General features: G+C 38.9%; 2 protein-coding genes across 3 annotated transcripts; one reads left to right on the forward strand and one right to left on the reverse strand.

Annotated features, from left to right (window-relative positions):
- The first annotated feature begins 950 nt into the window (after positions 1-950).
- On the forward strand, positions 951-19,926 carry LOC131323110 (calcium-dependent lipid-binding protein). 2 transcript variants are annotated; one of them, XM_058354742.1, is made up of 12 exons: positions 951-1,315; positions 1,589-1,719; positions 3,244-3,345; positions 4,519-4,569; positions 5,338-5,458; positions 6,943-7,064; positions 7,189-7,287; positions 11,053-11,133; positions 11,237-11,322; positions 16,900-17,125; positions 18,037-18,201; positions 19,279-19,926. In XM_058354742.1, the coding sequence occupies exons 2-12, from the start codon at positions 1,615-1,617 to the stop codon at positions 19,639-19,641; spliced, it is 1,521 nt and encodes a 506-aa protein (XP_058210725.1). In that variant the 5' UTR covers positions 951-1,315; positions 1,589-1,614; the 3' UTR covers positions 19,642-19,926. The 2 variants fall into 2 exon arrangements, with proteins under 2 accessions (XP_058210725.1, XP_058210733.1); XM_058354750.1 differs by lacking the exon at positions 951-1,315 and adding an exon at positions 1,379-1,468.
- Positions 19,927-21,447: 1,521 nt separating this feature from the next.
- On the reverse strand, positions 21,448-24,666 carry LOC131323122 (glyoxylate/hydroxypyruvate reductase HPR3-like). Its single transcript, XM_058354762.1, has 2 exons — positions 24,030-24,666; positions 21,448-22,268 (listed from the first exon to the last, which is right to left on the reverse strand). Exons 1-2 carry the CDS (start codon positions 24,651-24,653, stop codon positions 21,744-21,746), a joined length of 1,149 nt encoding a protein of 382 aa, XP_058210745.1. The 5' UTR covers positions 24,654-24,666; the 3' UTR covers positions 21,448-21,743.
- Positions 24,667-25,458: the final 792 nt, after the last annotated feature.

Genomic DNA, 25,458 nt, shown 5'->3' on the forward strand with positions numbered 1-25,458 from the left:
TTGAAATTGTGGCTAAGGCTTTGGCGGTTGGTTGTGGGGTTAATTGGAGGTGTTGAGTCGATTCTAATAAGGAAAAAATGGGGGGGGGAGGGGGGAGGTAAAATTTGAAAATAAAAAATAGGGTTAAAGTAATTTTTGATAAATAATAAGAAAAAAAGAACTTTATTGCATATTTATTTACCAATAAAAAAAGAAAGAGTTAAAAGTAATTTTTGAATGTAAAAAGTAAAAAAAAATAAAAAGTTAATGTCTTCCGTTAGCTCCATCCGTTAGGACTAGACGGAATTTGACGGCAGGGGCTTAATTGCTAACGGAATGCTAAGTTCAGGTGTTTTTTTGCAAGTTGTCAGAAAGTTCAAGGGCTTTTTTGAAATTTTTCCTATTTTTTAAGAAGGCAATTTCAAGCTCAAAAATAATATGTTTACGCAAATAATTTTCCTACCAATATGGATCTTGTTTAATAGATCTCATCAAGATCTTTAACACGGTGCAAAAAAAATTAAAAATTATTTTTCATTTATATTATTTTTGCGTTTGAAAATGTAAAATAAACTGCTTATTTTTTAAGAAGGTTTCTGAAACGGAGCCTAAATAAGTTATTCAGAGGGTGTTCCAGTTTCTTTGTTAAAGTTCTTTTTTGAAAAAGAAGGTTTTTCAAGTTCAAAAATTATGTGTTTACGCAAATAATTTTTCTACTAATATGAATCTTATTTGATAGATCTCATCGAGATCTTTTAAACGGGTGTAAAAAAATTTAAAAAATATTTTTTATTTTCATTATATTTAAACTTAAAAAATCTTCTTTTTCTAAAAATTCTTTTTACTGGACTCCCGAGTAAGTTTCTCTCTACTGCAAAACCACTTTTTCGAATTGAGAAACGGACAGATGAAAAAGTGATCCATTCCATTTAAATATGGAAATTCAATTCAATGTATTTGTTGTTGTTGTTGTTGTATAATCAATAGTGTTATGGCCTACATGTCTTTAAATTGCCGTCTTTAATAACCATCCTGTGGAGGGAGGGAATGCCAATAACACGTCGACGATGGAGACGTTTAGACAGAGAAAACGCATGAGTTACGCTTAGAGAGAGAGAGAGAGAGAGAGAGAGAGAGAGACAAGGGAAAGATGTACAGATAGATACAGTCATACAGAAAGAGATTTCCGTTATCTATCTGTATACTCGAAGAACGACAGTTGAGCGAGGGAAAGTGTGAGAGAAACAAGAGTGAGAGGACTCGTAGATCTGAAATCCGTTTGATTTTCTTGGCTTCACTGTATTCTCTCTCTCCTCTTGTTCTTCAAAATCTCACTGTAAGTTCTCTCTCTCTCTACCTGTGTTTTTATTTTTATTTTTATTATTACAAAATAGAAACGCTTGAATAACGTTTAGAGGGGAATATACATAAACATAAGACTATCATACATTACATATTGAGGCAGAAAGAGTTAAGAGAGACGTGTGAGGTATTCCCGTGGATCGGAAGTCTCTTTTTGTTCTAAGAAATCAGTGTAGGTTTTTGTCTCCGTCTGTATGTCTTGATTATTTTCACGTTGAATTGGGTTTTTCATTTCTGTGTTGATTAGGAAAAATCGGTCCGAAATCAAACAGAATGGGGTTGATTTCGGGGATTCTAATGGGGACGGTGGTCGGGATCGCGTTAATGGCGGGTTGGCATCACATGATGAGATACAGAAGCAACAAACGCATCGCAAAGGTAGATAGATAAGTGTTCATTCAGTGTGGCTTTGGTCATTTGATTGTGGAATTTTGTTGCATTTGTGATTCTAGGTTTGGCTAGCTGATTAAAATTTTGAGGGGACTAGGGCCTTACTTGCTGTCAGTCTTTATGCGTAGTGAGAAATGATCCTGCACTTGTCAAATTTTGTTCCAGTTTTGATTGTAGGTTCACTATCTACTCGAAAGTCGGGTTAACATGGCTGTATTTACTGTCAGTCTTATGGGTAACAAGCGTTGTTGTTGTGATTGTTATCATAGTTGTTCAGCCAGTTTGAATTGGCAATGTTTGTGGGAAGCATGAGCAAATCCAATTAGAAGGTTTTGAAATTGTGACAATTGCTAGTTTCCGCGAGTTAATTTAACTTCACCAAGTTTAGCATCCATTGGCGGTGGAGGAGTAGTTTGGTACTGTGGAAGCTTTATATCCAACTCAAAATCAATTGGCAATGATTGGAGAGGTCCCTCATGTTATTAGTAAGTGATCTCCCATTCCATACCCAAGCAATGTGGGACTGATCTCTAACAGCCCGTTTCAAGTGCAGCCACATTTAGGTCTACCATGTGTAGCCACTTTTTTGGGTCTATCTTCGTGCAGCCTTTTTGGGGTCGGTCTTCGTGGAGTGTGGGCTTTCTCAAATCTTAATTTAGGATGGAATGGGCCCCCTTTGATACCATGTGGAAACTTTATATCCAACTCAAAACCTATTGGCTATGAGCAGAGAGGTCCCTCATGTTATTAAGTAATCTCCCATTCCATACCGAAGAAGTGTGGGACTAATCTCTAAACAGTACACTAATGCATGCATACTTTTTGGCTTAGTATGCACGAAATAACAATGGTCTTGCTCAAACCCATAACCCTAAAAGGTTATTAAGCTGATTTTAAACGAACCAATGGCCGCCTGTTAATTTTTGGGAAACAAGGGTACATTAAAGCTCAAGACAGATTCACCAGGCTTACAAGAAGAGAAAGAGTAACCCACTGAAAGGCATATCAAATCAAGAGAGGCATAGAAATACAAGAGGCTTAAAGGATTAGATTCTGTAAAAAAATCTCTATTTTTACGGATGGTGGAAGTTTTCCCTTAACTGTTAAAGGGTTTTGGCCCTATCTTGGAAAAGGTCCGACTCCATACTCATTGACTGGAATATCCAATGTGAGTCAGTATACAAGTTCAGTGGGTATGCAAATAGCAAAGAAGAATTTCCTGCATCAGAATAATGAAATACAAGAGAGGTTATATAGGTTTATCTTCCTACATAAACTTCATCAGAATTAGGTTACTCAGTTACTTTTGTGAATACTTGATTAAATGTAGGTGATAATTTTTATACAGGAAGGTTTGGGTGTAACTAAGCTGGGATTAATGCTCTTTCCCCCTCCCCCCCACCCCCACCCCCACCCCCACCATTTTAATTAGTGCTTAATTGGTGAATAATGCTACTGTTCAAATATTATGCTTATCCTTGAACCCCACTGGTTTTTTCGTTTGTCTAACAGGCTGTCGACATTAAACTTCTTGGGTCCCTTGGCAGAGATGATTTGAAGAAAATTTGCGGAGACAATTTTCCCGAGTGGATTTCTTTTCCTGTTTATGAACAGGTTGGGGTGCTCTCTACTTATAAATTACTGCTTTTCCCTTTGTTCTAACATTTTTTTGTGCAACATGTGGCCGCATTTTGGTTTGGCCACCATTAGTGTTATGCTTTAATAATTGGGATATTACTGGTCAAAGTAAAAAATTTCTAGTTTAGCCTGCTTTTAATAGTGTTTAGATTGCATCTGAAATGCAGCCAACTCGTAGTATTTTGGAACTTGAAGGCTAAAAGTTAATAATTTGCCGAAAATAACGAGTTTTAGGATTTAGATAATACCTCTGTCAGAAGTACTAGAGAAATAGTAAGAGTATTGCTGTTTTTGTGAGCAGTAGCAAAGACAAAAACAAAAGAAGCTGGAATAAAGGACATACAATCCTGTTATATTAGTTTGCTATAGACACAACTAGCAGAGGCAGACTGGAGTAGGCGAGTAGCAAGATGGAGTTCCTGTCTTATCATAAAATAAGGGACACTTAATCTTCCCTTGGCAACTATGTATCCATTGCTAGGTGGTCATCTTCAAGGTTTCCATTTTATTTATCGAAGATTGTGGTTACATTGTTTCCAACCCTTCTTTGACTTTGGTTTTATCTCCTTATTATGGATGGACTTTCCTCGCAGCATTCCTGCTAAGTAAAAAGAATTCTTTTGTCTGAGAGTCTGTGTGCATGTGTGTACTTATATCTTCTTGTGGGAGGAGATTAAACTTTGTTTCTAATAACTCTTGAGGTAAGCACACTCTTACAAGTTCTTGATGAATACTGTCATGATTCTAAAAAAAGAAGGGAAGCGAACGACATAATTGGAGTGGCTGGCATGCAATACCGTACCACAACATCCATACGGTGCCATACCACACCAAAACGGTTGACATCTTTTATATATATTTTATATTTTGAGAATTGAGATTGTAATGTTCATATCCGTCTGAGATATCTTACTACAAATAACTATCTCAATGGCCATATCATCACCTGAAGAAAATATGGTGAGATTCAAAATTGGTTTCAAGAAGAGCAAGTCAAGATGACAGCTTGTTTAATCTTTTTCTTGTTTTGTTTTATATTGTTGAGTAGTTGATAACATGCAAGTGAAAAATATTAACTACTCACTCATGGAATTATTGGTTCCTTGACATTGTGATTTTCGATGTTTTTCACTCAACTTCCTCTTTCAGGTGAAATGGCTGAACAAACAATTGAACAAACTGTGGCCATTTGTTGCAGATGTAAGCTTCCTAACTTGTTTTCTGCATCATCTCTCTATATTGGTGAATAATTAGCTGCATACTGTTTTCTGTTGCTCTAGAGACATACAAGACAATGGGCTCCTTGTGAAGTTTGATTAGCTTTATTACCTTTGTTACTGCACTGCTTCCCCACTGTCCCACACGCACACTGGTATTTACGACTAAGATATAAGTGCCTCAGTATTGTTCTTTTGTCTCCTGTGCTATCATCATGAAGGTAAAAGCTGTTGTTCATTTCCTCTAGGCCTTTAGCAACAGTTAGATGGAGGTGTAGTGGTGGCAGCATAGTGGAGTGACTTCGGTTGGGGTGACATTGGTGGCATGTAGTGGGGTCACTGGGGTGACACCAAGACACTGTAACAGTTGAACGGGCAATAACGGTTTGAAATCCAACATATTATGAATATTTCACATTAACTGGTTTTGTATTTTATAGTATTGGTAATATAGATTGAACATTATTTGTTTTCACCGATTACATTCAGTTTTAGGCGCTGAATGACGTTATTAAAGAGCTCAGTAGTGTGTTGATCTTTCAGAGCTTGCCCTGGTGTCAACACCATATCTGTCGAGATTTGAGCCCCATCGGTCTGGAAAGTACAGGAATGCATGGAAGACTTAAATCATGTTATCTGATTATTTCATTGTAATGCTTGCTTCATGATGCTAATTGCGATGTCTGTTTTTACTGGCAGCTGTGCTGCTGCTTCTTCTCATCCTAATTTTGATGGTTGCATTTATTTTCAGGCAGCAACGTTGGTAATAAAAGAATCTGTTGAACCTCTATTAGAACAATATCGACCTCCTGGAATTACTAAGCTGAAGTTTAGCAAATTGTCTCTTGGAAATGTGGCACCTAAAATTGAAGGTATGATCCCTAGTTAGAGCTTAATTTTGCACTTGTTATTTTATTTTTGGTATTTGGTCCAAGAACGGTCATCAATTCTGCTTGTTTACCTTAGGCTCTCTTTTTCTAATGTTGGGGTTGGATAGAATTTAATTTGGTATTAGAATCTAGCCATGTGAAGTGTTCTTAGAGAAGTCATATGTTGGAAACTATAGGCTGTTATCCTTGTGGAGTTTTTGCATGAATTCCATGATGCTGAAGATATCTTACCCAACAATTTAGATACAATTGAATGTGGTGGAGTAACCACCTTTGAAATATCTAATAAACGTTCTGTTAGTTATTGGATCTACATACAAGGCGCGTAGAGTATCAAGGTTGGTCTGTATAATGCTTCTCTCAACTTATTTGCAGAGAGAATTGGGCGCCATTTTTGTTTCGTCTGCATATAATGCCTACAGAGTACTGTGGCAAACAGTTCTTCATTGTTTACAAGTCTACTTGTAACTCTCCTTTGATGCACATTTTCTTTGGTTTGCTGAGTGAACTTGCATTATGGAGCATAGAATGGGATGCTGCTGGTATACGAAAAGGTTACGACCTATAACATATACTCCCTCAGTCCCAAATTGCTCGACCTTTTTGGGTAATTGCGCATTTTGCATGGAAAAAATAATGTATTGTTGAGAGTTTTACACCAATTTTTTCTTTTCAATAAATTCTTTAAATTGGTGTAAACTTTTTTGAAAAAAAAAATCATGCTAGTACATTATTTTTTGCATGCAAAACACATGGTTACCCAAAACACATGGTTACCCAAAAAGGTTGAGCAATTTAGGACGAAGGGAGTAAAAGGCCAAGGCTTCTTACTAAATGAAGAGAATCTACAAAATCTATGAAGGAATCATGATTACACATCACCTTCCCAGAAGCCAACTTAGCAAAACAATCAAAACCTACTTTTGAGCCTATAAATGGCTCCTCCTCTCCGTGAGAGTGCTCTTATTGTGCTCCCCAAAGTATCCACATCAAGCAAAAAGGGGCTAACGACCAAGCCTTGAGCCTCTGTTTTGACCCCTGCCACCCTGCCAACTATACAACTCCTAGCCAAGCTATCAGAACCATTTTCGTCCAAAACCAGAGGTCTATATCTTCCCATTATGGTTCAAATTATTAGAAGCATTGGTGTGACCCCTGTAGCTGCCTTCCCCCCCCCCCCCCTTTCCATGACATGTACTTGGTTGATTCCATCAGTTTAGTTCTTGGTTGAGCTGCATATAGCCCGTTTTCCCTTTTGCTTTTAAGAAAACGAGGTTATATCAAGTCAACATTTAGGCAAACAATAACATATGCCAAGAATGATTAACTGTTCTCTGGAGTTAGTGAGACCATGACCATGTGTGATAATTTCAAAGAATAAAGGATAAGAAACCAACCCTATAGGTTATATCTATTCACTCTCAGGCCAATGAGAGGCAATGTGGTTAATAAATCTATAAATGCAGGTATCCGTGTGCAAAGCCTTAAGAAAGGTCAAATCACAATGGACATTGACTTCCGATGGGGTGGTGAACCAAGCATCATTTTAGGTGTTGAAGCTGCAATGGTTGCTTCAATACCCATTCAGGTTGGTGTATAAACCTGTCTTATTGGAGTTAGTGAGTGTTGAGTACTTTTTGATTAGTATTATTCTCTTATAACATTATAGTGGAGAAATTGATCGAGTGTTGTCCTTTTTGTTTTGGTTTTAGTTGAAGGATCTTCAAGTTTTCACAGTTATTCGTGTTATCTTTCAACTAGCTGAAGAGATTCCCTGCATATCTGCTGTTGTTGTTGCTCTACTCGCTGAGGTATGCGAATAGGATATTTGGATGTGCTTATCATTTACATTAGGATTGTGGTCCATTTTACTTCTTGTTGCCTTTTGTTTTGGAAAGAAATTGGCGTTTACATATCTTGGTAAATTATTGCAGATGATCTATGTATTATGTGTTATTTTGTTGATTCTAAATCTCTGTCCTAACAAGAGGAACAAGTATTATAAAGCAGGACAGAAATTTCAAATTTGCTACACATCTGTAACATCATTGCACAAGATATGTTTAGATAAACTTTCAGGTGGGTTATTATCTTAACGAGTTTTTTCTTATTTGAAGTTATGGAAGGGTGGATAAGTTTCTCTTGGGGAGTAGATATTTCATGCACATGTTGAGTTTGAACTTAACGTCATAGATAACATCCCTATTTCTTTACCTATCGTGTTCCTATTCTGCTTGCTTACTACAAGGAATATTAATAAGTGTAGCATCCAAAAAGTTGTATGATATATTTGATTTTGCATAATTGAACAAAGAAAAGTCGATAATGGGCTTTTTTATGCCAGAAAAGTTGGGTTCATGAACCTCAACTTTACATCTGCTATCTTCTTCTTCTCCATCTTTTTCCTCTTACACTATGATTTTTTATTTTCGAGCCAGATTTTTCTAGATTGTTGGCTGTTTTTCCTTTTTTGATTCTGTTATGTTGAATGATTTGGAACGTTAGAAGGATTTGATTATGTTAGTATTCTACATGTTTTCTGTAACTTGAGCTACGCCTCGAGCCTAGGCTCCAGGGAACCATGGCGCCTTGGCACGCCTAAAGCTTTCAAACACTGTGGCAGAGTCAAGGGTCATATGCGAGCTAATATATAAGCCTACAACTAGGGCGTACACTCTGTGTTAGCCCAGGAGCAGAGCAAGCAAGGCTAATTACAAAATGCATTTATCTCGGTCCATAATATTCTAACCAATTTAATCACAGTTATTTAAATGAGTACAAGCGTTTAGTAACTATATAACAATATTGTCCTTCGAATCCATATAATTCATAATCACTTTTCGCAACCACAAATTAAGAGTGACCTCAACCTGACTTCTAGGCGGAGGCGGAGCTAAAGTGCGCAACTTGGCGTGAACCTCTCCAAACCTAGCCTTGGCCACATTATGATGCACATGAGTAGTTGAAATTTTACATTCTCTGCATGAACACACATGCTAAAGATCAAATTTGATTCATAATTTTGTTTCGAACCATAACCCAAATGAGCCTCATGATCTAATGCACTTCAATCGTAATTTTCTTCATTTAGAATAATGAAAATTCAGCAAGTAGACATATTGTAAGCAAATGATTCTCTTATTGTAATAATTCTCTGCACCTAACCATACATTTCAACAATTAAATTGGAATTCCGGCTTTGAACATGTAATTTCAGCACGCAAAATTTGAGAGTCCATATTATAGTTCCATAAACTCCTGCATCACCCAGTTACTCAACAACTTTAAGAGATCAACCCTTTCAAGAGAACAAAGCTTTAAGCCAAATTCCCTAAACTGAGTACTCCCCTTCTCTTTTTCTCTGTTCTCTCCTCTCTCTCTGCGCTCTCTCTCTCTCTCTCTCTCTCTCTCTCTCTCTCTCTCTCTCTCTCTCTCTCTCACATTATCCCTTTATCTTTAGAAAGCATAATTAATCATCTGAAAGAATTCCAATTAAGTGGACATGCGTACTACCTTCCTATTGGAGTACCTTTTTTTTTTTTTTTCTATTTTGGATTACATGTACTTTCCAACTTATGTAATAGCAATATTTACTCCAAAAAAAGAAAAAAAAGAAAAAGAAAAACCCCCTTAAGTAATAGCAATCATTATACATCAACATGTATATTACTCCCTCGTCTCCAATTGTTGGTCATTTTGGGAATTTCAACTTATTAAGAGGACATCATCCTTGTGCTTTTTATATTTTTAACTTTCCCTTATTGCCCTTGAAAAGGAAAGGGTATATTTTTAACTTTCCCTTATTTTTCTTTTTTACTATAAAGAATTTGAAAAGGAAAGGGTAAAAGAGTAAAATCACCAACTTTTGCCATTGACTTTTCAAGAGGGACATTCTTTGTGGGATAACAAAGACTATGAAAAATGGACCAACAATCGGGGACTGAGGGAGTAATATAAATGTGCGTCCTATTAAATTCATAGACATGGCCACCAAGCCATTAAAGCAAAGTGACATATGGCATTTACATGTGAGGGGTTAAATATTTTCATTGTTGTACTCGTATATTTCATGAAATTTTATTAACTCCTCTAAAAACTATGCTTAGGAATAGGACCCAAGCAATAACTAACTCATGCAACTAAATCCTTGCAAGTATTTAGATATTTTTTCATTGACCACAAATGTGCATTACAATGGATGAAATGCATGGTTCGGGTCTCACGCATAGTTACCCGGGAACCCTCTTCAAGGTGGAAAACTAGATTCTTCTAAACACATTGCGAGAAAGAAGGTAACTTTATCATCGAATTTGGGAAATTTCTAATAGACTTGCCTGAGACGAGTAGAAACTTTTCACACAATTTAAGAAGCTTGTCAGAAATTCTTGAAAAAGTTTTAAAAGCTCCCTGGGGAGCATGATTCTCACACTTTGGAGTTTTCAATAGCACTATGCAATTGCGCTAGTAAGCTCCAGGTTTACAACTTTGTTTGGCTTGGGTTTTGAGGGAGGTTTTCGGGGTAATGAGTGGAGAGAGAGATAGAGAAATGAGAGTAATAATTGGAGAGAGAATTTATTGGAGACCGTGCGTAGAGAGGGGTTGGTTTTAGAGACCCAAAGCGAACAGTCCTTGAGTTTTTTGAGTGATCATGAGTCATGACTGTTTTCTGATTCTTCGTATTGCTATTTTTTGTTCTTCATATATTTTCATACAAAAGCCCTGTATTCAATCTCTTATTACCTTTCATGTCTCATTTCATGGAATATTATAAGACTCGATTTCATAGTCCTGTTTCCGCTTATGTTTTGATATTGGCAACTATGTTCTCAACTCAATAACCAAGACTAGATGCAATTCGTTTCTGTGAGCCTAGAGTTGTGCAGAAAGCTGTCTAGATATGACTTGAAGCTTCTCAAACTAGTGTTACCAGAAAGGCTTTGCACCCTAGCAGTTTACATTTTGGAGGCACATTTTTAAGCAGAAATTCTTCTGTTCCAAAATGGTAAAAATTGAGCGATTCAAAGTGGTCCCAACATTTTCTCCCATTTTTTAAATTCCTTCTTTGGAGGATAAGAAAAGAGAGATAATAAGAATTAACATCCGGAGAGAAAGAAGCTTTGGAAGGACAAAATAATACAATGCAATGGCCCGCAATGCTCGTAGAATGGTGGTGCTACGTGATGAAACGAAGAAAAGTAAATTATTCTTCTATGGATGTCTAATTCCTAGTGATGGAGGGAAGCAAGATACGTTTTGAAGAGATTAATTGCCTGATTAAGAGTGGGACAGTTACGTGAGTTGAAACTTGAGAGCTTTGAGTCTTGTCCTTGCTGGTTGAAGTTTCAGTTTGATCCTTTGAGGTTCAAAGTTGTAAAATGTTTATTGGTTGTTGGATTGCATGCTATGCATCCATGGTGGAACTTGGAAGTAAAGATTGTACTCTACTTTTTGGTGACTTGTCAGCTAGGGAGTATCCTGTTAACTATATTTTCATAAGAAAATGATTGATGCGTTACATAAAGCCTCCTTGGTAATTAGTTTTGTGATGATGTGATGATGCTTGCATGTTCCTTCAGCCAAAGCCTAGAATTGACTATACGCTGAAGGCTGTTGGTGGAAGCCTAACTGCCATTCCTGGGCTTTCAGATATGATTGATGTAAGTTTTGAATATCATTTCAGGGTTTTCACTTCCATCATTTCTATGATTGGTTGTTATTTTTCTTTAGACTCATTGTGTTTCTCTCTGTTAAATGGGTTAGGATACTGTGAATTCCATTGTAACGGACATGCTTCAATGGCCCCACAGGATGGTTATTCCGATTGGCGGTATACCTGTGGATACAAGGTTATCTTACTTTATTTTAATATTTGTTTGTCTTCTAACCTGTATTTTCCCAGGGTTCTTGTTTGGAGTTACTTGGGAACTCTGGCTTATTATTAGTAATCTTCCGTAGTTGAGTGATGTAATGCAACAAATAGGAATTTTTTCTTGTTGGATTGTTGGATAATAACACTCTGCTAACTTCTTAAATTTTCAATGTGGGTAGTTTGTCAGAATATTCACATTGGAACTTTAGGCTTTTTCTAGGTTACAGGAAGAACTAGTACAGGGAATGAGAAGTGTTTAAAAATGTCTTAGAAAGGAAGGTACTCTTAAGCTTTTCATCACTCTTCTTTTCTGACATTTAAATAAAGCCTTTGTTAGTAAAATACATTGTGGTATGATGAGCTAAATCTTCAACCACTGCTATAGTTATATCGTCAAGTGACTGAATTGCCTTTTTTTTTTCTTTGGGGGGGGGGACTACAATTCTCGTATGGTGCGTGTTTCTACGAGGAAACTACAGTCAAACCAAACCAAGCTACGTATCCCCATGAAGTAGGGTCAGCTACATGAATCCTCTTTCATTCTTCCACCATGTCTAGGGTTATGTGTTCTGTCTGTAGATGGGTAAAAATTAACGGACACGTGGAAAGAAAAATGCTCGAAAAGAAAAGACCCGAGCCCACACGGCTGCGGGCTCCACTCGACCGTGGGTCCCACTGGACCATGGGTCTCACTTGGCTGCGGGCCCTACCCACCTGCGAGAGCCCAAAATCTCCAGACCCCCTAACCGCCTGGGCTGGGCCGAGGTTCCCTCCACGACCACGTTACCCCTTAACCGCCTGGGCTGGGCCGCGGGTGTCACCACACAGGCGAGACCGCCCGGATTGGGCCGTGTGAGCCTTAACCGGTTATGGATTACTTAGGCTTTGACTGACTACATAGCGAACAGTCAAAAAAGACTTGGCCACGGTCCGTATAAGTCCTATCCGCGGGTCAAGGCCACATGTTTTGAAGACCACGTCTCGTCTCTGAAACCCAGACTCTAGAGCGACCTTTAATACAAAGTAAAATAAGATTGGTATTCGTTCTAAGATCAATAATGTTGGATGTAGATAAGAGGTACCAAGAGGATGCCGATCACGGCTTACGAAGGTTCGGGCATGACGAGAAAGACGTTGGCCTTCTATATAACTTGACTTGAATGAGGTTTTGCTCCCAGTCGACTTGGCAGAACCAGAGGAAGAGTCATTAGAGACTCAGTCGAGGTGTTGGCATCACCGAAGCGAGATCATGACCATACCGCTCATACGATGATGGCAACGCAGAACCGGGTTTTCACCCTGCTCGACACCAGGGGAGGCAAAGCTGATCATATCGTTTAGACGGGATTACTGGAGATCTAGTGGCGCGGTGACTAAAGGACAAGGGATTTGCTGTGGAACAGTGCTTGTGGAGTAGCACCCGTGAGACCAGCAGGCGGTCACGGCCTAATAGTACGGAAAGGATAAGATGCACACAATCTGTGCGACACGTGTCCAAACTTTAGTGGCCCACTCGACACAGAGAGGTCATGTGCCTATAAATAGGACATTCCCCCGACATTTTGGGGGATGGTTAGACGAATTCCAAGGTGATTCTAGAGGGAGAAACCCTCTCTAGAGAGATAGTCACGCTTCAGTCCGCTCTAATTGGGGTACCAGGTAACGAATTCCTGCCAAGGATCCCTTCTTAGCATTATTGTTCCTTTTACCAATCCAGATTCTCCCCTAATCCTTTGTTAATCATCTATTAATCTCATCCCTCTCCAGCACTTTCAAGTATTTTAATCCCGGATTTCTACCACTGTTACACTGTCAAATTTCATATGTTCATGTCGTTTGTTACGAAAACGTTCCATGACAATTTAACTTTTTCCTTCCCCCTAGAATTTTCATTAATTTTCATTAACAATATTCTTCTAAATTGGGAAACTAAAAAACCTCCCTTCCATCCTCCATGGGTCCTTTCCCTTATCAGTAGGAGAAAAAAAGAAAAGTATGATTGGAAACAACTCGTTGAACGCCCAGAGTCGGCTTCAGACTATTTCCAAATTACATCAATTCAAGTTTCTTAATAAAAAGATCAACTCCAATGGTATGAGGACACTTTTACTTGTAGGAACTTTGTGAATTGTAGGAGTGCCGGGTGAATTCGAGTGTTCAAATGGGGTTTGGGAGAATGATAGTTGGGGAGCTGATCTTTTCTTTGTTTACTAGGGTATAGAGTTTCATGACCACTTATCAACAAATAAGAGAAGAAGAGAGAGTTCCATATTGTTCCAACTCCGGAGAGAAATGTAGATCGAGGCACTTAGGGGGTGTTTCCGGTAGTGAAAAATTTGTAGATTTTATTTATGGTCGAAAAGTTGTTAGGTGTTTCCAGTAGTGAATAAGTTTTTGAGAAATGTCAAGTTGTTTCCGGTAGTAAATAAGTTGTTGATGGTTTGTGAGTAGAGTTACTGACTTACTGTAGCAAAAACAGTGTTTGTTGACAACTTTTTTGTTAGTGGAAACGAGATACTCCCTCCGTCCCAATTTAAGTGTCCACTACGGTTTTGTGTGCCATTTTCAATAGCTTATATCTCTCAACATATAATATGTTTTATGTTTTTAAAATCATTGTCTTATGGAAATAATTGAGATCTATCAAATAAGATCCATATTACATATTTTTAGCAATATACATTGAGAGATATAAGCAATTGAAAATGACACGCAAAAAACCGTAGTGGACACTTAAATTGGGATGGAGGGAGTAGTAAAATGCTGAAACTTTTTTGTTAGTGGAAACGAAATGGTAAAATGCATTAAGTTTTTAGTGTTTTTTGTTAGTGGAAACAGGGCCTTAGTGCTGGGCACAACTCGAAGATGAAGCCAACAAAATTGTTCAAGAACCTGGTGAAAGTAGTGGTGAACCATTGGGTAATTGTGACTCTCAGGAAGCTTACCAATTACACTGTTATATGCTTCCAACAGACTTAGTAATGGCTGGTGCATGAATGTAGATTCAGTAAATTCAAGTGCTTTTGAGGAAGACCTTTCTCTCTGTGTAATAAGATGGTAGTTGTGGCTTAATAATACGGGGTTGGGTAATAAAGGTAGCACTTTCAAGACCATTTAGACCAGATGGAAGGGTCGATGATAAGAATAGTCATGATTTGTGATGTGGGATGATGGGCCGTCTTGAATAGGGGTGTTCAAAAATGTTTACTGAAGCTGAGATAGGACTATTATGGTCCAAGTATCAGTTCTGGGTGTATACTGAGGACAGACATTGATTTTATCACTTCTATGGTTTTCCTTTCCTGCCTTCCATGTATTATATGTGCTCCTTAAGAAACTGGCAGACATACTTCCCCTTAAATCCTCATAATCATCACCTAGTTTTGACTTCAATGTTATGCACGGCCAAGGAGTGGGAAAACAAAGTATGGCTATTGTTATAGGGGTTTGGCCAGTTTTTATCTTTGTTTTACTGCAGGATGTTTATGAAATTCAGCAATAGAATGTAAGGCATGGTTGCCTTTTGTGTGTTATGTGGCTAGAAGGGTAGAAGTTTAATAAAGGATTGGACTTTTAAGGGTCATACGTGCATAAGGGGCTTAACTAGGCAATAGGAAAAAGGCATGCTGGTGCTACTTTAGGGATATCAACAGTGCCTGGAACACTAACTTTCTTTTGGCTTGGGCTCTTTGTACGTTTTGGATAACAAATGAAAAGTGAAAACTTGTTACGGTTTGGCGATAGGATTCTTGGTTGGAAACAGTGGTTAAGTTGTGGGCGTATCAAAGAAATCACGGAAATGAAAGAATGAAATAGGAAAGGAAGAATAATGTGGGATACTGATTATTCTTTGGCTTTTAACCTTTTGAGAGTTAAGGTTCCGAGCACAATCACCAATTCTCTAGACGTATATTTTCATACACTACTTGGAACTAATGCCAAATATGTACAATTCTCTAGACTCAAATCTTCATGCGCCAATTCAAAATTATGCCAAATGCGCCACTCTATGGGGGTTATGTAGCACCATCACAGACGTGACACGATACGGAAATTTAAAAAAATTGGAGGACACGACACATTGGAGGATATGTTTCAAAAAGAGAGATGCTATTGGTACATATATAGTAGTACATACCCTGCGTACAAACCAGTTTCGAGCCCGTTTTGGGTCCCAAAAAAATGATCAAAGCCACTCATTTTGTTTAAAGTATTTTATTCAAGGTCCTTGCAAAAAAAAGCTAAATCGGATATCGGTAAAGGCTTTTATGATGCATCCAACTTTGTCCCATAATTCAGGCTAGAATTTTGAAGCAAAGTTGGATGTGTCGCAAACACCTGTAATGATATCCGGTTTAGCCGATTTTTTGCATGGACCCTAAATAAAGTATTTTAAACAAAATGAGAGGATCGGATTATTTTTTTGGGACCCAAATGGGCCCAGCCCAAAACTGATCTGTACATGATGATCTATACCTTTATCATTTCTGTAACTTAAATTATATTCATCATTATATCATTGAAATTTTTTTAAACTAAATGCATTTCATCCTTTGTGTGTCTTTCTAACAAATAAACCATCATCCGGCACACGAAAATATGACTTCCCTCGGTTTTAATTGAATCCTACTATTGCGTTTGTCATCCCGACTTGTTTTCTAAGTGCTGAGAGTGTTTGGAGCACTTTTTAAAGTGTCCTCGGAGTGTCCAAACAGAAAACATTGAGAAAAAACAGGTGATCATGAGTGTTGGACACCTGTCTGGAGAGTGTCGGTGTCCTACATCTGTACGTGACCTCAGACAAAGTGTTTGTGCTACATAGTATGGGGGACTAGCATGGTGGACAAGGAATCTTAAAGCAAAGTTGGTGGCCAACTGATCTTGAAGGCCTAGACTAAATGCTTCAGATTTGTTTGGACCCATCAGGCCTCTTAAATCTGCTCAACCAAATAATGGCACCTGACTGTAAGCCCCATTTCAGTATCGGACTCTACTATGCATTACCCAAAATTAGCATAGTGGTTGTCTGGTTAAACAATCTTTTTGGCTCCATGAAGTCCTGCAATGTGCCTTATCCTTGCGACAAAAACTTAGCTGATCATCAATAATACTATATTATTCTGTAAAGAAAAACTCCCTCGTAATAAGCAGCGGCATAAACTACAACTATCACTGTGAGGGCTCGTGCACATTTTTCCAGTGGCCTGGCATTGTCTTCAGCCAATTGTTCTACTCCGATGATTGTATGAGATAGAAAACTTAGAGACAAATCTGTAAGCTTTCTCCTAACTAAACGGACATGAGCACAATGTTTTACATAGATGGTATGCTCTTCGCTAGGAGCTGGCATGTTAGTAGGCTTGTTGCTTCCTTCTAACCTGTGTTGGTTTGGATCTCTTGCATTTTTTGCCCATGAGGGGTTAGCTGGTTGAATGAATGTGAGGAAGCTAATGAAAATGAATGGCCCATTTTAGCATGTTGAGTCCATCTCATGATTCCATTTGTAAGTTCTATTCCATTTTGGAGCTGACTCTTGTTTCTGCCAATTATACAGTGAACTAGAGCTGAAACCGCAGGGAAAGCTTACATTAACAGTAGTGAAGGCAAATGATCTGAAGAACATGGAAATGATTGGAAAATCTGATCCTTATGTTGTTGTACATATTCAGATATTATTCAAGGTCAAAACAAAAGTGATTGAAAATAACCTAAACCCTGTTTGGAATCAAACATTTGAGCTGATTGCAGAAGACAAGGAAACACAGTCGCTAATTCTCGAGGTTTTGATCTATACACCTTTTCTCTCTTTTTCACTGTGGTGCTATTTTGTGAAATCACAGTATGGGGTGGGGTACCACGTGTTCGGTACTGAGCCATTGTGAGAACAATTGGTAGTTTTACTCGTGTTGATTAAAGAGAACTCATATCTACCGGATTAAACTAAGCCTTATGTCCCAATCAGTTCGGTACAGGAATCCTTTCTTGCCTTTTTGTTTGATCAAGGTGAATGCTCATTTTCAAAAAAAAAAGGGGGAATGCTTGGTAAAATGATGAAATTCTTATCTTGTTTTTTTTCAACAACAACGCATACCAAATTCATGTCTTCTGTTCTCGATAGTCCGGTAATAGTGACCAACTTTTGGTACCACTCTTCCTTTACCGTTGTATATACTGGTATTGGTTGTTCTTGAATGTCCTATCTCAACCTGTCTTCGTCGGTGCTACTCGAATATGATCAATTTTAATTCTACTTTTATGAGTCTTAGCCACATTCAACACAGCCAGTCTTACCATACATCCATCTTACCATCCAATCGTATCCGGTAGCCACACTCATTTCTTGTAATGGGTTGTTTCTTATTTACTCACCCTTCTGCTGCCTTGGAAAGCACCATTGTGCCTTGTAGTGTCTGTAAGAATTTTGAGCAATTTTGTTGGTATCTGTCGATCGCACAATGTGCCTAAAGTAATCCTTTGATTGCAACCTCTCCATCCCTGTCAATAACCATATCTTGATAATAAATTCAATATTCAGAGGTAATTGTACTTCTTTTGTTACTAAAGCCACCTTCCCTATATTCCAGTTCTAGTCATACTTCTCGGCGGCTTTTCCCCTAAATTTCTAATGTACGTGTATAGAATATATTTTGACCTTAATAGGAGTGCTTATTATCCCATCCATCTGGAACAGGTTTTCGACAAGGACATTGGGCAAGATAAGCGATTGGGCATAGCAAAAGTTCCGCTGATTGAGCTGGAATCTGAAACTGAAAAAGAGCTTGAAGTGAGACTCCAGCCATCACTTGATATGCTGAAAATTAAAGACAAAAAGGATAGAGGCACCCTTACAATAAAGGTAAACATTACTACTTAATATTCTAGAAATTCTTCTTCACATGTAATGAACTGTCATGGTTTCGTATGTCTCTTTACTTTTGATGTTTTGTCGCTCAATGGTTGGTGGTTATGTGGAGAAATTGCATGTCCCCATGTTACAACTATCAAAGAAATAGGATGAGAGAAAGAATTAAAAACAAAAAGAGAGAAAAAGACTGGAGGCATATTAGGGAAAGGAGCTGGCTTCTCTGGACCGACCAGTTTGGCCCACGACGGGTTCCATTAAGATGTCCAAATCGTTTATTGTGTCAGTCAAGATGTGTCGACCATCCATAGAAAAATTTGGCTTAATTGGACATTTTGTGTGTGGTCATGTTGTGTAGTTTGTCCATGAAAAAAGTCAAGCGTAGTTAGACATACGTGGCCCTATTCACATTTGACATTCGTCTTAAAAACAAAAATACAGTCAGTTTTTTACCGTCCTTTTTTTCCACGGAAAAATGAGATTCGTTTAGGCCCTTAGACCTTGTTCGGTTGTGGGATTTAGGATTTGGATTTTGGATTCTCTCTCCACTTTTTACCCCTATCTTCAATCATTACTCTCATTTTTCTCTTTATCTCTCTCCAATCATTATCCCTATTTCCAATCATTACTCTATTTCTCTCTACACTCATTACCTACAAATCCAAATCCAAAATCCCAAACTTAACAGGCCCAACTGATTTTCACTTAACCGGATTGTTTTCAGAAATAATGTACGCACTGAAATTTAGAAAGTGAATTGCTCGGATCATCAAAAAGGGACCTGTGGTGGGCTCACAGGCCAGATCGTATGGTAGCAACTTCAGAGGAGCTAGGTCTTGCGGGAAAAAAGGGTGTTGAAATGAGTTGGGTCTTTCATTTCTCGATGCATGTATTAAGCTTAAATAGTTTAAGAAATGGCAGATAACAGTAAACAGCTAATGTGAAGTTTCCTGTCATTGCTTGCTTCTCTCTGATACTACTTGCCGTAAATTTGGTTGGGCTTTGCAATTAGACTGTTTGCTGTTAGTACGCCATGTTTGTTGCTTAACCAGGGATACCATCAAATTTCAGGTCCAGTATCATGAATTCAACAAGGAAGAACAATTGGCCGCGCTTGAACATGAAAAGCAGATCCTAGAAGCAAGAAAGAGGCTGAAAGAGGCTGGAGTCATAGGGAGCACGATGGATGCCCTCGATGGAGCTGTAGGGCTGGTTGGGTCGGGGGTGGGGCTTGTTGGTACCGGAATCGGAGCCGGAGTTGGGATCGTGGGGAGCGGCTTCGGAGCCGTCGGAAGCGGACTGAGCAAAGCCGGGAAATTCATGGGGAGGACCATCACGGGAGGGCACGGGCACGCCGGCGGCAGCTCCAAGAGGAGTGGCACCTCCACACCAGTGAACTCCACTCAAGAAAACGGAGGCGCAAAGCCACTCTAGCAAGTGGTGGTGTCAATCAGGGTATTAGCTGAGTAAATATTTTGTTGTTGTCGGTATTAGCTGGACATGTACCATCATCCCAAATCAAAGTTTTATGTTTCAGTTTTTCCTCCGCCTTGTCTGATTATGTAACATCATGACATTTGAAAGGGTATTTTTTATTTTTATTTTTATTTTTGGGTTTAAACAAAGTGCATAGAGGAAAACAAGCGTCACTGGCCATCCTTGTTTCCTAGAATTTGGTAGCAGTTTTTGCAATTTTCAGGAACAGAAGATTGTGTTTTCCTTTGTTTTGGTTCCAAATTTTCTCTCTCCCTCTCCCGCCCAATGGGCCGTGTTCCCCACCAGTGATCCCCTCCAGCGAATAGCAATACATGAATGGTTGTTTTCCCTGTTTGCGGTTTCTTTGTGGTAATGTTTTTGTGCGCAGTACACGCATATACATGTGCACATTGGTTGGTAATCGAAGTTTTTAGCGGCAGCTTTTGAGCCTGGAAAGCGGAGGCCAGTCGAGGAGAGGTTGCCCGAATAATCATCACTGTATTACGATAAACAAGCCTAAAACCTGCACACTATTTTGCTTCACTCTTTGCTGCTTGGTCACTCACATCTAATGTATCTCCCCTTTACCTTCTGGGAATTTCGAGTTTGATGACAACTCAATGGTCAATGAATCCAATTGGCCTTGTCAACCGATTTTGAGCGGTTTGACGGCGACGGTGGTGGCCTTGTCAACTGATTTTGAGCAGTTTGATGGTGACAGTAGTGGTGTCTGTAGCGGATGTAGCGATGATCCTTGAGTCTGCGGTGGAAACGAGTTTCAGTTGACTGCAAATCCTTGTCACTCCACCAATCTCAGTCACTCCATCCGCCTTCACGAATGTGATTAATGGGTTTGGCTCCGGCATTGATTTCACGCGGTTTTTCTTTGTATTTTGTTGTATTTATTTGGTTGCTTTAGTTGTACTTTGTTTTCATATAATATAGGAGTAACTGTGACGGGAGGAAAAAAAAACGAATCAACATAATAAGGGCCTGTTTAATTGGTCAAATTAGACATGGCTTATAAGCTCTGCTGAGATAAATGATGACTATATGAGCGAAGAGCAAAGTTAAGGCAAAAATAATGCACAAAACATATTGCGACTTATAATAAATGACCTATACTATACAAACGGTTGAAAGCATGGACCATCCAAAGAGACGGGTTCTCGGCACATACCGAGTAGGAGTATGCTCAACATAGGGGATGTTTCAAAGAAAATAAACCGATCGGCACAGTGTCCGATATTTAAGGAAAGAAACAACAGAGCTCTTGGCCGAGAAGGAGTCAGACTTCTTGGGCAAGAAAGCAGAGTACATACAATACAACACAGTGACAGTAACCAACCAGCATGACGTGTACCTCCGAAATTATCACTCCGGGTCACATCATCCAATCAGGTGAAAGGCTTTTGTGGCAGACGGACATTAGAGAGAGAAACCAAAGCAACTCACAGATCTCCATAAAGGATAGCATCATAGTTTCATGAACGACAATCATGGTTGGCCAAATCATAACTAACCGTGGGTAAAGGTACAACAGAGTCTATAAATAGTGGCAACATGCAAAAGGGGGAGGGAATGTGATCTGGCTTACACTCTGTGAGCATAGACTCTCTCTTTCTCTACTCTCAGACTTGGGAGTACCGAAGTTTATTGTCTGTTCCTAACTTATCCATCGAAGGGCATTCCAGCGAAACCTCACCGGCTGACTTGCCTCTGACTGGTTGCGAAGAAAGCTTGACATGAAAAGAAAATTAGATGTAGTCTTTGAAATAATCTCATACTTGGTAGAGGCACAAAATCCGGGCCCCTATAATAATGTATTTTGGCTATTATCCAAGTCTGGATTTACACAGGTATTTACATGCCGATTAAACTGGATTCCCCACCCCTAGACAATCTACTTCCACCATTTTGTATCTACTTGGGCATGAGGACATCCCAACTCACTGTTGCTTGATCAACAGCTGAGGTGCGAGTCAACCTTACATTCAAGTATGGTATCTCTGATAATAACACGACGACGAATTAGCCAATAGAAGATCGAATTCATTAACTCACTCATCAATGACTGGAGAAAGCAGAGGTCTATTTGAGAAGAAAGCTTCTAAATTATCCACCACCAGTCGAAAAGCATCGAAAAAAGCTTCCTCTGTGAAGGCAGCTCTGTGTGGCAACAACACGACATTGTCCATCGCAGAGAGTTCTTTAGGCACATTAGGCTCATTCTCAAACACATCCAAACCAGCACCAGCAATTTCTCCTCGCGCCAAACACCCGACTAATTCCTTCTCATTGATGATAGCCCCCCGCGCAATGTTGATGATGATCCCTTCTTTTCCTAATGCTGACATGACTAGTTTGTTAATAATGTGCCGAGTTTCGTCCGTTAATGCACAGCAAATGATAAGCACATCGCAATTAGAAGCGAGTTGATAAACAGTTGGGTAGTAAGTGTATGGAACAGACGGTTTCGTCATCCTCGAGTTGTATGAGATAATGCAGCCGAAGGATTCAAGCCTTTTTGCAACTTCTGAGCCGATGCTCCCTAATCCAACAATCCCAACTCGTTTGCCTCCCAACTGAAACCATCAGTTGTCCAGTTAGGGGTAGTGTTTCAACAATTACAATCATACGATGTTACAAGAAAAAAAGTAACAGCATAGCACCACCATAGTATATTTACGTACCCATACTGAAAACCAAAAAATATGTTTATTGCTCTTCCACTGTCTAACACTTAGTTACTGAGAGGATTCTCATTGAAAAGAAGCTTCGATTCCTAGTCTAGAGATGCTTATGCGATCTTATCATCATGGTGAATAAGAAAAACCTTCAAATAAGCTTAGGATTGCTTCTTGAGATATTGGCCGGATTACATGAGCTTATGATCGAACACTTTTCTAGAGAAAGAAACTGAGCGAGCCTAGACCCTAATTCAAGCATGAAGTCTAAAACACCACCCCCTCAGGATTTGAGAAACTAGATCAACTATCATGGAAGTTGAAGACTCTAGCCACCAGAACATAGTTGACAACAGGAAGTACAATTATCAAAGTCCAAATACAATAGAATCCATCCAGTGGTTATGTTACAATTCATGCCCTCATATACCTCATTTATTCTTGCAATTAGGCTATGCGGAAGTATTTAGTTTGTTAAGACAGTCCTTAATTTTACAAATTGCTTATTTGACAAGAATCACAGCCTAGCCTTCATGGACTGACTCAAACAAGTACATGCACACATTTGTGTTTAAAGAATGGTGTTTCACATGGATATGAAGGAAAGTCTTAAATATGACGCTTCAAGGCCCATGAATTCTGAGGTCTTGCAATATGAGAATCTCAGCTAAACTGGCGTCGCCCTTAAGCTATTGTTGAGTGAGGGATTAAGATTTTGCGACACCAAGCAGATTTTTTCCGTATAAGACTCGGCTCAGTTGGCGCTGTTGAGAGAAAATTCCTAAAGTAAACATAAAGCTAAAGCATCACATTCATGCCTTTGTTCATAGTGATCCTCTTAGTTGGGGAACTTTTTTTGAAGCTTCCAAGATGCAGGCCTCCTAACTGTTTGAGAGATTGTACACATTGTTCTTTCTTATTAGTTTATGAGATGAGTAATAAGAACCCAACATGCTAACAAAACACAAAATGTGACTGTTCGAATGTGACTGTTCGAAAGGTCTCAACTAATGGAATGTATTGGGGGAAAACCAAATTACCCTCAAACCTTTTATGTATTCTGAAAGCAATGATTTAATGATTTAATGAGGGCAACTAAGTAATTTCTCACACTATCCACTCTTGGATTGGGAAATCTTGTAGTGCAAAACCGTGCAAGACACCCTGTAGGGCGCACACGGGCCATCGATCTTGACAATGAATGGTTGAGATATGATTTTTAATTATGATCAGTAAAAATCATTTATTACTGGTCATAATTGATTTTTGATCTGGACTGTTGATTGATGAGATCAACGACCGTGCGATGCACTACAAACCCCTCCCCGGGTCCATCACCTCCTTAACTAATCCACTTATCCATATCCATCCCTTATTGTCTCTTCCCTTATTGTCTCTTCCGCTAAATCGGCGGTTATTATTTTTATTTTCTCATGTCCATCTGGCCAAACCAACCACATTTCCTCCTTTTGAAGCCTTGGAATGGGTGTTAGTACAAAGTGCTAAGGGAAGTGACTTATTTTTGTCTTTTGTAAGCTTTTTTTTTTTGTTAGTTTTGTAAGCTTTTTTTTTGTTAGTTTTGTGTAAAATTCCTGTAAACCATTTATTCGTTTCGCCAAAACGAAAAAGAACAAAAGCACTATTAGAGGAACACAGTACCTTGGAACCAAGAGGATAGTCCCCGTGAGTGGGCCACATCCAGCCACGAACAAACCGATCAGCGGCAGTTACTCTCCTCATCACGTCAATCAAGAGCCCGACTGCCACATCAGCAACGTCTTCGGAGAACACGCCACCGGCGTTGGCGATAGCGATCCCCCGCCGCCGGCACTCCGCCAGGTCGATGTGGTTGACTCCGGCGCTGGCGGTGACGACGAGTCGGAGCGACGGAAGGAGGCGGAGGACGCCGGCGGTGATGGGACTGGCGCCGGAGCAGAGGACGGCCTCGACGGAGCCGGCGTAGGTGGAGAGGAACAGGTCTGTGGGGAGTGGGGATTCGTAGGGTTTGAGGAGTTGGAAATTGGTGGAGAAGTGGTGGTGGAAAGCGGTGAAAACTGGTGGCGGACGGAGGACTAGGAGTAGTGGCGGGAGGTGGTGGTGATCTTTGATTGGCTGGCCTTGTTCTGGTTCTTGTAGTAGTTGTTGTGCCATTTGTGATTGAGAGTATGTTTGTCTTGGGTCTGTCTCACTATCTACGATCAATAATTCTGAATGAACAATTACCCCGAAAATGTTTCGAAAAGCACTGAATCTAAGCCGTTGATTTCTCTCTTTTCTGGCCATTTTCGATATAATAATTTTGTTGAGTACGTAGCATTGCTGTTACCAGAAATTATTTTTCCAAAATTTTGAGATTCTTAACTTTTTAAAATCAGTATGGAGTGTTATAAAAAATTTTAGGTAACATATTCTCGAATTCAAAATATTTCAAAAACCTAGAAAAAGGAATAGAATTTTGAAAATTTCAAAGCTGGGTTTAAATAGCCTTCTAGAGCTTTTTGGATCATATATATAAGGTTTTAAGGCCCGTTCCAGAACGGGTTTAAATTCTTATTTTTTGTCTAATAAGAAGGGTTGTTCCACAAAAGGGTGAACAATTACTTATTTTTTAAGAAGATAATTTCAAGTTCAAAAATTATGTGCTTACGCAAATAATTTTCCTATCAATATGGATCTTATTTGATAGATCTCATTGAGATCTTTAATACGGTGCAAAAAAAATTGAAAAATTATTTTTCATTTTCGTTATTTTTGAGTTTAAAAATGTGAAATAAACTGTTTATTTAGATTTTGTGGAACAATCCTTCTTATTTTTCTTTAAGAAGTTCCAAAATAAGTACTTATTTTATAAGAAAGTTTTTGGAACGGAGCCTAAGTTTTATACAAGCCAATTTTCTAGCTTTTTGCAATAAATAGTACTCCCTCCGTCATTTTGTTAGAGTTCATTACTCCATTTTGGGTTGTTCCTTAATAAGTAAAAATTGATACATTTTACATTTTGCCTCTTAAAGTAGATTCCATTTCAAAAAGTTAGTGAGTAAAAGTGTAATGACGATATCTTTATAAAGGATAAGTCGGGAAGATGGAG

This window comes from Rhododendron vialii, chromosome 1a (genome assembly GCF_030253575.1).
Source record: "Rhododendron vialii isolate Sample 1 chromosome 1a, ASM3025357v1".
NCBI lineage: Eukaryota > Viridiplantae > Streptophyta > Magnoliopsida > Ericales > Ericaceae > Rhododendron > Rhododendron vialii.

Bases quoted from the DNA above. Each gene is read 5' to 3' on its own strand.
- LOC131323110 (XM_058354742.1), top strand. From the start codon at position 1,615: ATGGGGTTGATTTCGGGGATTCTAATGGGGACGGTGGTCGGGATCGCG. The intron at 7,288-11,052 runs GTATGCGAATAG...ATGTTCCTTCAG, and splicing joins TTGTTGCTCTACTCGCTGAG to CCAAAGCCTAGAATTGACTA. The intron at 11,323-16,899 runs GTTATCTTACTT...CCAATTATACAG, and splicing joins GGTATACCTGTGGATACAAG to TGAACTAGAGCTGAAACCGC.
- LOC131323122 (XM_058354762.1), bottom strand. From the start codon at position 24,653: ATGGCCAGAAAAGAGAGAAATCAACGGCTTAGATTCAGTGCTTTTCGA. The intron at 22,269-24,029 runs GTACTGTGTTCC...TGATGGTTTCAG, and splicing joins ACTATCCTCTTGGTTCCAAG to TTGGGAGGCAAACGAGTTGG.